This window comes from Opisthorchis viverrini, assembly GCF_000715545.1.
Source record: "Opisthorchis viverrini unplaced genomic scaffold opera_v5_118, whole genome shotgun sequence".
NCBI lineage: Eukaryota > Metazoa > Platyhelminthes > Trematoda > Opisthorchiida > Opisthorchiidae > Opisthorchis > Opisthorchis viverrini.
In genome coordinates this window covers 285,858-298,953 of record NW_008751774.1, presented here as the reverse complement: position 1 = coordinate 298,953, position 13,096 = coordinate 285,858, and the positions used below count along the sequence as shown (strand labels likewise).

The window sequence follows — 13,096 nt, the reverse complement described above, 5'->3', positions numbered from 1 at the left end:
CTTTTGACGTCCTCGGCGCGCAGCGGCCAGGTTTCTGATCCATATAGTAATATGGAGCACACCACAGCATTGTAAACTCGACCTTGACAGAGAAGCTGATGTCACGCCTGCGCCACAGGTGACGTAGGTTCGCAAAAGCTGCTCTGGTCTTCTCAATCCGGATGGAAATCTCATCTTTCGTGAGACCACCGAGATATTGTTGTCTAATGTGTTCATTTTATATTTCAGTACGCTCTGGTTGTCTGTTCGTTGAACTCGAGGGACGAAAGAGACTCATGTAGTGTACAATGTAAGTCGACCACAGTACTCAATTCCAGTTAAATAATCCCCCATTAACCCACTTCCGGTAGGGTTGCAGGCTCGGTATTCTACGCCACCGAGGTTGTATCTCTGAATCCGGTTTAAGCGTCCACTTGCATTTGTTGATGGCTCGTCAGTCCCCCCAGTCACCGGAAACACGATCGAAGTTGCGGCACACGCCAGTACTTTTGCCGTATTCAAGAACTGGCAAACTTCTGTTGCTGTTCGCAACCCCTGATCATCTGGCGTTGAACTGAAAACTACCCGAAACTTGGTGTGTGCTTGCTTTTGAGTGGTTCCAGGCTTTCGGTAAATCATCCATCGAATGTGCTCATTTAAATTCGCTTACCATTAGACAAGCTGGTTTGAAGTTGTCTTACCACCTTGTCGATGGATATATTAGTGCTCATAATACAGTTCAGAAGGTATATGCACTAATGAAGGTTTTTAGTATAGTTGACAATGGTGAGATGCCACACGTATGAAAATAAATACGGTGCAAAATGGGAGCAAGTCAAAAGAGGAACTTATCGTCTGTGGGAGTTCTCTGGTGAAAGTCCGGACGGCAGGAACGTGTTTTATCCGCAGTTTGGCTGCGGACTTGTGAATAGTGTTTGACTTGCTGCTCCCTGCGAGCGTGTGCCTGTGTGTTGTATGCCTATTTGTATGCCTATTTATTGTGTGAATTGTGAAGAGAAGGGTGTCTCTTCGTGTTTGAAACTTGCATGAACATGAATACAACTTGACCTGATGTGTCGAATGAATTTCCTAAACCTGGCGCGTGACGCAAGTGGTGGCCGCGTGAACGAAAATGGTTGAGAAGTTTCAGTGTACATGTTGTCCGCTAAGGTTGCAAGTGGGACAGGAATTGTCACGTGGTTTGAGTGTTTGTGACGCGTGATCTGATGAGTGACCTCTACAGATGATTGTGCAAAGCTTGGTCGTACAGGTACTTCATGACCAATCTCCTTTCCCATCACTACTTCATCCAGCTGATAGTTTAGCTGAATACACACAAAGAAAACCGACCACTTCTATGGCTACAGACGTGGCCAAATGTTCTTTTTTCGGATTTCCCAAAATACATTTTGGCACCACATGCGACAACTTGGTTGCCCTTATTCCGATGCAATTTGGCCTAACGGCGTACCAATACTTGACTAATTTGTTTTGATCGATCAAGTCGCTGGTCATGTGCGACAGAGCATCACCTGAGATACCGGCCATTAGAGGTCACCTGACTCTTCAAACCTCATGTTATCAGGGAATGCCTAAACAGTATACACGGTGGATACAACGAACGGAAAGAGACCAGAAGTGGGCTGAGCAACTGAGTTCTTTGCACTTTTAACGGCACATATAAATGAGCTTTGCCGATACAACCGCTAAAACAGCCAAATAGAGGACGGTGAAAGTACTTGACCTTTTCTTTCACAAAATTGTAAAACATCTGAACAAATGATTTAAACCACAACACGTCGGTGACCTCCTTGGAAGCATTTTCACGTCAAGTCGATTCAATGATATTGGAAAGTGGAAAAATTCTGGTCTACGGATCATTTTCAGAAAACATCCTAGCAGTTCGCATTCGAGCGTCTGTCAAAGGTTTGCGGATTTGAACGAACCAACCACACGGACGTGAAGCCCAAGTGGCATATCAACTAAAAGTAGAAGGACCTGTGGAGGACTTGCAGCTATTCATACTGCAAATCCAGTTTTTGACTGAACATTTTCCCACAGCATCCCATGTACGACATTTCAGGTGAGTCACTTCAAATTGAGTTAGGGGACAGAGAAACACCAGAGGAAATTGAGCTTCAAGAACTTTCCACTTGGTTCAAGCACACCGACCGGAACCGCGCTGAACATACCCATTTCCTCAGGCGTCCAAGGTCTTGTAATGCACATGTATCACAACCGGGTAAATATCATGACAGCAAGATGGGTCTGGCAGGTTACACAATGGTTCTGGATGCCGACATTTGTGACCTGTCTATTGCTGACTTCATTCGAGGAGTCCGGTTTCCTCAAAGAAATACGTCCTTGAAACATACAACCGAAACACTAAGAAGTGAGGTCTACTGTCCAAAACAAAATACATATTCAGGCACCGAAAAACCTCACGTATGTCGGTTGCCAAGTCTTTTTGAGCATTCAGACTTGCTTTTGTACAATGAAAATGAGAAAGTTATTGGTGAAGCCATTCCCAATAGAAGAGGTGACCAGGAGCACGAACCAAACAGCCATTTGTCTGAAACATCGGAAAGTTTGGCTCATTTGACTGGAGGGTTCGGCCTGTATTCTTCTAAGGAGCTAGACTCTGATGCTGACAGCCACACTGATTCACCGGATTCAGAGCAAAGCCTTACCACGTCGCAGAGCATAAATTTAGGTTTAAGAAAAGTACATTCGGCACTCTCCTGGAGCTCATCAAACAGTGAATCGATTAGTCATTCACGACGCGGTGATCGCCCAAGGCCACTTTCAGCTGATAGCAAGCATGTGCGCAGCACACGTGAAAGGCGTAAACGAACCAATAAAAGTGATGCCATCGTGGTACTAAATTGGCTCAGAAAGGGCGGAAAGTTTGAAGAAGATTATAACACTCAAGCAGTGAAGGCAGCTAGAAAATTTCCTAGCCTTTCGTTGATCAATCCTGAACGCATATGGCGGGCTAAATCGGCGGATTTAACGAGACGTGCAACTTCACATAGTTCGGTTTCGAAGTCTTCCATAAGATCCTCGATCGGTAATATTTGTCGGCCTTACAAACGTGCACCGGATACACAATCGGACAGCTACCTTGCTAAAATTCTTCAGGAAGGATATTGCAGTGAACCCATCCTCAAACCAGAACAACGTGACCAGGTTATCCGACTGGAGCGATCATCCCTACGTCAGTGGTTACCGAGCTCACCCAGTGGAGTTCTCTCTCCCCATACCGGTTCGCGATCCCCAAGATTCGATAAGAACTCTGAGTCTTTTGGCAAGGACAGGTCACAAATGACCAGAGGGCGAAATCAATCCGTCAAGAGAAGAGACGCCTTGTCGAGAATAAAATCCAAAACCGATACATTGATAAAGGGTCTCAAGAAATGTGGTAGCTTGGCGACCCAATCGAGATGTTTAAAGAAACAAAACTCAAAACTGGTAGGAGGCCAGGGGCGCGCCACAGCTCGCAGTCACAGATCGCCCTCTGTGGTCCAAGGCTTACTGCGCGCCACATCCCGTCTAACAGTTGAGCGCAACGAAGAAATGCAGTATCCAGTCGTAGACAGTCAAGTCGTGGGAAGTGTGCATATTCCAGCCGTCTCGAGCAATCCGCTCCCAAGCGACAGCATTTCTGTATCCCCTCTGCGTGTAAATGATACGCCACAAGCCTATCCGTTAGGCACAATGATTCCGCGTGTTTCCGAAGTCTCTATCAAAGAAGAGAAGGGAGAAGGGACTTTTTATCACGCTGTTCACGTAACCCACCCTCAGTCTTTGGCCATGGGAGAGGTGTGGAAATTAACGGATAGTCAACAAAGCGAAAGAACTGTACCGTCCAATTTGCCTCAAAACAAGACTTCCTCCAGTCCGTCATGTCGAATAAATTCAGTTATCGAAAGCAAGCCAGAAGATCATCGATTTCAGCCAATCAGAACTGTTCCCTCCATGAAAAACATCTATGAAAAAACAACAAGGGCTGGCGCACCGCCAAACCGTAAACAAACAAACAAACAAACAGGAGACATGCTCCAAGCTAACACAGAAACTACAAATGCTTTGTTGCATCTGCCAAGGGAAGACGAATCCAACAAAGTGCAGTTTCCTTCGATAAAGATTCCCCACATTTCGGGAGTGCAACTCAGGTCGCCGAACCATAGTCCCAGCTGGTATAGCGAAAACAGTATGCAGGAAAGGTGGCCAATATTTTTCTCTTTCGATGAAGGCCTTTTTAGTCGCCTGGGTAGAACAGATTCTCTTTCATCTGCGCAAGGAGCCCATGAAATTGTCAATGAAATAGAATTACCACATGAAGAGACATGTCCAAAAACACCAACTGATCGTAAAAAGGAATACAAAAGAACACTAAGAATGAAAAGAATGCAGGATCCATTAACCACCCCTGAAAACACTATGGAATCTTTAGTAGGGTTCGAACCTGATACAGCTGCCAATATCGTCGAGAGGAAAGAGAGACAACCTGGTGGCATACAACCAGAAAGTCACAGATTAAACGGCTTCGACACAAGTATAGACATCAAAAAACCTCCTTTCAAGCATAAACCCCCATCCGAGCACACACTTACTATCACGGAGCCGTGTGTTTACAAAGAACAAATGGATGAAACTCGCAGTGAGGAAGATGATACTAAAGGACAACAGACAACCTCTGAAGGCTCATCTGAAAACAGTGCAGACTTGTTGGCCAGAGAAGCACTGGGAGGCACGCGAATCACTGAGGGAACACGTCAACCCGTTATCCGCATAAACGAATTCGACGCGCAGCATATCCCAGGTTTGTATTTCGGGCCGAGACGAGATTTATCAAGTGGGGAAACACATGTGCCCCCCATAACTGCGCGACCTCCTTCTCCCCAAGCATCCCACGGTTTCGAAGATGGTACGGACTCGGACTTGACCGAACCACGAAAGCTCTGTTGCTTTAAGAAGGAACCCCTAACAAAAAGAGGAGACACGACTGCACCCCACGGTGCTCCGATGGCAGCCACACTGCCTGGCGCGAGGGTAACCCAAAAAGATCTACCTCTGATGCAAAAGTATGACAACGGCCGCATTACTGGAAAACGTACACACTCGGATTTCAGCAGAAGAGGGTGTTCAGACTGTTTTGGGAAAAATATACCAACAAAAAGAACATCAGTTGATGTACCCTTAAGATCTCCCGTAGCAACCACAACAGCACAGGTAAACAGAGCTTCAAAAGGTCCGTCTCCGTCACAAAAGCACCACGTCAAGCAAACAACTGAATTAAATAGCTATCCACTCGACATGGATCAGCCTGTAGCTTTACTTAGTCCACGGCCAGTCCCGTACGTTCAAAGGAAGCAAGTTACACCAAAACCGACTGAAAAAGATACGAGTCCAGCATCGAATTTCATTGAAAACACGACTGATGTAGCAGACTCTAATTTCGATGGCATACCTGAGTACAAACGTGTGAACAATTTTAAGGAACTTCAGAAACCAAGTAAAGCATACGACCAGTATTTCCCAGAAGCAGATGCCTTGCCTAGAAGACTAGATCTTTATAGAGATGATCCAAAACTATTCCCAGGTTTAGACTGGTGCGATGACGATAGTATGCAGGAAAGATTTCCAGTATTTCTTTCTTTGGAGGAAGACTACTTTGGTCAGTTAGATGAACTGGAGTCTGTCAAGACCCCTCAAACAGTGCGCACAAGTATTTGCGACAACGAATTATTGCAGGCCAAGATAAACCCACGAATACACGCCAGACTGGCAGCTCCGAGAAAGGCGCAGCACAAAGGACGAATGATGCAAGATATATCGAGTGCGAGTGAAAGCACTAGCGGGATACTGGTATCTGCACGACCATTTTGCTGGGAGACAGTCAATCCTACCGTAATTAATGATGCTTCAGAGGTAATCGATCGAAGTGGAACGCATCAGTCCGCGGACAGCCCGGCTAATAGCGGATTGTGGCAACGTGAGTTGGAGGAAGCAAGCGAGCAGTTGGGAAACCAACATGACGATCATCCACCAACCAAGACTAGTGGTCCAAGTCTACAGAGACTAGCTGAAAAATGTCAGTTCGTTTCAAGATACACACAGACTGATCATGTGTGCATAATTGAATGCAAATGTAGAGAGATGGGAATTGTATCATCCAATGAGGGTAGTTCAAATGAAGTAGAATTGGCGGTAGGCGAACAATCCAAACCTGTCAGGTATAATGTGGAGACCAATTACAATGCGCGCCTTAAACCGCAATCGAAATCAAACAAAGGAAGTGCCGGGTCGACTGATGGTCGATTAAAACAAAACCAGCCAACTTCAAACAATGAAACTGTTGTTCCAGTTGCATCTGTGTCACCTTCTTCACAAAAAGTAGCCGATCAGACGGAAGTCTGTACGGACTCAGATTTGACCGGGCCACGGAAATTGTGGTGTTTCAGTACAAATAAGCCCACAAAAAGAACGTCAAAAGATGTTCCCATGGATCACAAAGAGACAGATATTCCAGATGGTTTGTCTCTGTTACAAAAAGATCGTACCAAGCAAAGTGACCAGATGATGCAGGAACAGCCAACCGTCCCAAGTGGTCCCAGTCATAAGGGTCACAGACTTGGGGAAACACCCCGAAAACGAGAATCCCACCATACTGATCTGAATTTGACGTTGGGTTCTGTGCACAGCATAAAGAAACCTGAGATGCCTAACGAAGTGGAAGCCTATCAAACCTATCCGAGAGTAACCCCACGCTTAAATTTGTTCCATGATGACGGTATGCAAGATGGATATCCAAAACGCATATCAAGATATACACAGGCGGACTTTGGATGTATAGCGAACTGTGGGTGTACAAAACAAGGACCTGGAGCACCTAATCTAGGCTGTATGGAAAACACAAAATCGGATCTCGAAAAGAAGACCAAAAATATTGTTCACCAACCTGACCGGATAAAAAATGATGTGACTCAAATCGCAGAGGAGAGAGTAACCAATCCTCTTTCGAAAACCTACGAGTCTTACCAACACGGCAGCTCCAATTTACGCCGTGCATCTCGCTCCACAAACAGAAAGCAAGACACTGCACCACCGGAAGGACAATCGCTTCAGAGGCGTTCAAGCTCACGCAAACAACCTCCGGTACCCGCAGCGCAGCAGCAACGTACATCCACAAAAACACCTAACAAAACTGTAGACCGTGTGGAACAAAGGCGCGAATCTCAAAAGAAGGTTATCAGGCACCCTATAAACTCCAAAACGATCACCGACGCTCCAGTTTTGAGTGCCGATTCGATCAAAAAGCCATTTGGCAGCATGAAGGAGACCTCCGCCTTAGCTGTCACAAACGAGGCCGCCAACTTACTTCATAATAGCGGTAAGATATCACATAACAGAGTATTACCCAACTCAGTTGAACAAATATCTGACCGTCCGGGAGAATTCTCGCCTCCACTAGCTCCGAATGGAACTCCACTATATCCTTTGTCGATGGATCAGAACGTGAAGTTTCAACAGTTGCCGCTGTCTTCCAGTGACCCTGGAAGACCCTGTTTGCCCATTGATAAATTAGCATTTACCTATATGCCTCTCACGAACGCGCTGATGTTTCAGCCACCTACTGGGGAAGCACTGACTTGGACCATCCATTCCCAACCTCTTCATTCTGTTCCCTATTCTACGGCTCTTGTTTTGGGGGAACAAGTAAAGCCCGAATCATCTCGTGTATTTGAGCTTCAGCCCGTCTGCTTGATGTCTTGCTGTGGTCAACCACGCCATCTATCACCTATTACAGTCAGTCCATTTGCCAACACAGCACCTATAACTGTAGAAGACGTTAGGGCAATGAACCGAACCGATGATCTCAATGTTTGCCCTCTACACCTTAAATTGAACGAATCAGCTTTCAAAGCTCCTGAAAATGTTTTACAGCATAGGTCGCCTTCGCAGGACATCACGAAAGACGGACCCAGAGATCCACGGACATCCGTTCAGACTAGGTCGCCAGTCAGCAGCACTGTTCGAGCCACTGGTTGCCTACCATTCCTCTCAAAACTAACATCGTGCAATCCAACTAGTCAACGGAACAATCCCAAGGTAGATATATCAAACACTGCACGGCAGTCAGCGGCTCTGACTTCTGCAGCCTCAACCCAGAAAGCAGACTTTTTCTTTGACACAAATGACGGACAGTTGCTGGCTTCCATTTCGTTAGATGAAAATGCGGAAAAACTATATCATCTCAAACACCAGCTACCGATGCAAGCATTCAGTTCTGATCGCATGAACCCTCAGAACAAATTATCATTTAACTCGACTAGCCGTGTCAAAATAGATGTAGGCCATCAAACCGCTGGTGTCTCAACTAATCAGATCAAGATGTCACCCAGCCAGCCGACTGTGCCTGGCGTGAACGATGATCAAAAACATGAAGCCAATTCTCATGTTGCTGCGACACGCAACGAGCATCGTGAATCGGCCGTGCAGTTAGACGGTATAAGAGGTGTCATGGGCGTGCAACTGATACCCGTCGGATACATTTCTGGTTTTACCTACCCGTCACCCGTCCGCGCTATATGGTTGTCTACTCCGCCTGCGTGTTGCCACCGATGTTGTGTAAGCACCCGAGGAATGGATACACGGTGTGACTCATCTGTGCAGCCAGTCTGTCATTACTCCAGAGCAGGCCCAGGATCGACATCTACAGATCTGGTTCTCAAGAGAGAACAGCCCTGTCGAAAGTGCCACTGTAATCCGAGTCAAAGACCGGTAAGCTCGACTCCGCACCAAACAGCGGTTATCCCCATCCACATCAATGGGAATCCACAACAAGACGGCGCAACGGAAGTTTTGGGTTCCGTTTTTTCCTTCGATACCACCAATGTCCAACCAGATTTCAGATTCTGTCCAGATTACCAGCGGCCCAATGAGGACAGCGTGATTGTTATACCGAGGGTGCATGGAGAATTTCGGAAAACGGATCGAACAGGATTTGCGCAAGATGCACTCGTGTATGTCACATGTGGGAAAGAGTGTAGAAACAAAAGACATTACACAAGGAAAAATTACGGTGACTACCGGGAATGTTGTCAGTGCTGCAAACGTGTCCCTCATCGATGTCGTCCACCAAGCTGTCCTGTAAGTATGCGCCGAAAGGGGTCCGCCGACCTTGACCTAATCGAGACGAATTACCAACTGCTCAGAGTTGAGAAAAAGGTCTACTCGCCATCGTATATGAAAACGAGGAGGAATGTACCTAGGTCACCATCTCACCAGAAGTACCCGATATTTTGCCAAGCACCTTGTCTCACTTCTAGCCCCCGTGCAAATTGTCCTGGGGATAAGTTTCGTTGGGGATCACCTGAAATAAGATACTTATGTGAACATAAACAAAGACCCCGGAGGGTGCACTAGGATAGAAGTCTGAGAACTTTCTAATATTACCTATCCTTCACTGTCTTCCATCTACACATTTACTTTTGCGCCCATGGGTTTGTTTTAGACTTTCAGCGAAATTTCGCGATTTGTTTTAAAAGTATTCTGTCCGCTGTTCCAGATGAAACACCCATGGTTTCGTCTTTAATTCTCTATTCGTTGTGACATGTGTCCAACAGGAATTTCGAAATTAATTCCCATTCAATTTCGATTTATTCGAGAGTAAACCAATAAACTGGTGAAAAACTGCTTTTTCCCCTTGAATACACCAGCTTAAAAACCTACATGCATCCTGTCGACTACTGGTAGGCATATGGATGGTTTAAGCATCCTTTCGGAGATCTAAACCGCCGAATCGCCGTGCGTTGTACACGTCCACTTCACTTCAAGTCTTCCCCCATATTCTTATTTTAAACAACGTTATCTCCGACATCCATGGCACATTAGTGCTTTTCGCTGCCCACAATCATAGCTGACTTGAGAAAACTTGTTTTGAAGAAAGGAATTAGAGTGGATTGGGAAGGGACCTAGTCTACCACAAGCACTTCGAGCTGCTCACAACTCCAGATATTCATTCAGACAATGGCGATTGGAAGTGACGACAAAAGCAACAACGTGCACTTTTAACTGTCTTTCTTGTGCACACCAAAACCGTTCACTCGGCCTGACTTCACTTCTCAATATGCTAGAGTGACAGCTGCGTAGATAGAGACGGGCGCAGACGTAGTGGAATCATGACAACTCAGTTTATAAAACGATCCATAGACAACTGAATTATTCAAGTAAGTATTAGTCGTCTCCTACGCTAGCTACCCTTTCTGAGATGTCAGCTCCCACATCTTCATTTCTGATTGGTCGATTATCCAGGAGTCTCTAACTGTTGACTGTGAATTGGGTTCCAGCGTACGGTTACCACATCAATTTTGAGTTGCTGTTATCCATGCTGAGATACTTGGTGCAATGCGGTCGAGTTCACTGGCGCCATGACAATCGGCTCAGTTCAACATCAAATCTACTAGGCCTCTGCATATTCGAGCTAACATGCTGTTGTTGGTTAGCTGTGACCTTGGGGCACCCCGGAATGTTTGTGTTAAGCTAGCACTCAGTCCCTTCCCCATCCACCTTTACTCTTTTCTTTACAATAAGGCTTTCAACTATATCTTAGTGGTACGACAGTGAAGAATCGGTGTTGAATACTGATGCCATGCTGTCGATGATGATGATGACGATGATGATGATGATGATGATGATGATGATGATGATGATGATGATGATGATGATGATGATGATGATGATGATGATGATGATGATGATGATGAGGGCTCCATAACGGCCATGCGGCAGTTACACGTTGTGCACGAAAATTACGCAGCAGTGACATGTATTTTACATGGTCGTTTCACAGATGGCTTTCCACCAACGTATCGAGCCGCACAACTCACAACTATCGATCTCTGCACCCGATACACGCCTTTGTGCAAAACATCACCGGTGCGCGCAACCCAAATGCTGCGTTGTGCGCATCCCTAACCTACCCGAGCACCAGTAGATCACCCCGGTAACAAACACTTTCAATGGACGCTTTAAATGAGGCTTCGCACCCTGGCGCTCTCAATACTCCATAGACGAGGTGCGCTAAATGCAACAGGTCGACTTTGGCAAGATTTGTCGCCATTCCGTAGACAGCGTGTGCTCTGATAAGGATGACACCAGCGAGCCTGCTCGCTCGACAGCCTAACCCTCCTTGCTGGTTAGGCGGAGGAAGAGATACGAGGGACACGATCAACGCCGCAAGAAAAGTTGATGGAATCAACAGCAGCTGAGGTTGATGACACTGAAGACGAAACTGATACGTACGACAACGTCAAATAACCGAGATGAGCCGGTTCATTTTGTTCCTGAGCTACCGGATACAGAGCAAGGCTGGATTGGTGAAGCATTCACGATGGCAATAAAACTAGGTGGTGATTCAAGTGTCAATGAGATACGACTACTACTGAGAAATCATAAACCGGAAATTCCGGCGAAATATTGATGCACTGCCAGATACCGTGTCCTACGCACGAGAACTCCTAATAAAGGTTTTCCACAATGATTCGAGATTCAAAAGAAATGTGATGAAAACTTCCGAGTCGCCTAAAGCCGGTGAAGATTATTGCGCCACAATTTCCCGCAAAAATCTACGCTTGATGATGTGTTACGCTACATCGATTGCAGTAGCTGCCGTGGGACAACCTATAGAGTTGATAGGTTATCTACGGTAACTCAGACCACAAAGATGCATTTTCTAACTGACGAGGACAATTTGCGCCTTAGAGACAGAGTTCAAACACCTGGAACCCGAAGCAAGCCACATCATCACTCGTCTTCTCGCCTTAAACATAAGACTAAGTTAATTTTTCGAACAGGTATTCTGGTACCAAAACTAAGGGATAATTTTTTGTTAGTGTGATCTGTCGACAATGTCACTTTTTTAAATACTACCTGCCAGGACGCGCCCAGACATGGAAAAAGTACATGTGCAGAGAGTGACGCATCCCCGAGGTCACCATCGGTACGACACGTCCGGAAAGCAGGGGCGTTGGCGGAGCTCACCATACACGGTTTCGCAACATACGACCAGCTTAGTGTGTTTGAGATTTGTTCACGACCGGAACACCACCATTGGCTGTATGGCCAATTAGTCATCCCATATATTTACGCAGACGCTCTGTATGTTTTGTCCTGTCAATATAGCCGTGTCCCAAGTTCTCTGTCTCCTCCCTATCGCGTAGTCTGGCAGGCTCAGTGCAGGCGTAACCAATAGACGGCCACCTAAGATGCAACATTACCCCTATGGGTCTCATTGCAAAGACAGCTACTGCAGCACCGAGGAATCCTTCAATTACACAGACGCTCTGTATGTTTTGTCCTGACAATACACCCGTGTCCAGGGTTCTCTGTCTTCTTATCGCGTGGGCTGGCAGGCTCAGTGAAGGCGTAACCAATAAACGGCCACCCACGATGCAACATTACCCCTATGGGTCTCATTGCAAAGACAGCTACTGCAGCACCGAGGAATCCTTCAACTGGCACGGACGAGTCCCAACAGTGCTGATTTGTACTGAATCGCCGTCGAAGTATACAGCAGGGAGAACACAGTGAATCCGGAACGGGAATCAACCATTGTTTCTGTTTACATGCAAGCACATTACCTGTAAAGGAATTTGCATGTGTGACAAAAAGGCATCTGGGATGTTATGAGGAATCAGAGGGCACTTTTTGGTTGTCGGCTGGTCCGTCCAGGCTTTTCAGCATAGATTGGTTTCACTTACAAGATGAAATCTCTATTAAATATAGACAGCATTGGGTGTTGTGTGAATATGAATTGTGTGAGTGCTGTGAATCTGTACAAAAACGGTAGTAGGTTCGATAAACAGTGGACGGCACTGCATAGGCCTCCTTATGGTGTGAGCAAAGATGAAACTGTCGCCTTATTGAGACAACTCATCTGTTTGGTCATTCAACCTCAGGAAAGTTCTTTTTTTCGGAAGAAGCTTCATGCACCCCGAGAGTTGAATTGCAAGCATGCAGACTCGTATCGAATGTCATTTCTAAGTGTAAACCGGTAAGCCAACACAAGCATGGTCCAAAAGAAGCAACTTACACACAAAAACGCATCAAA

At 46.1% G+C, this 13,096-nt stretch overlaps 1 protein-coding gene across 1 annotated transcript in view; it reads left to right on the top strand.

Annotated features, from left to right (window-relative positions):
• T265_05943 (hypothetical protein) overlaps nt 1–10,611 on the top strand; it is a gene marked incomplete at both ends in the record, with an annotated part of 13,793 nt that extends 3,182 nt beyond the window's left edge. Inside the window, 2 exons of the mRNA XM_009171090.1 lie at nt 2,041–9,135; nt 10,579–10,611. Of these exons, the coding sequence (XP_009169354.1) occupies nt 2,041–9,135; nt 10,579–10,611 (7,128 nt within the window). The remainder of the gene's footprint in view (nt 1–2,040; nt 9,136–10,578) is intronic.
• Between the last annotated feature and the right edge of the window lie 2,485 nt (nt 10,612–13,096).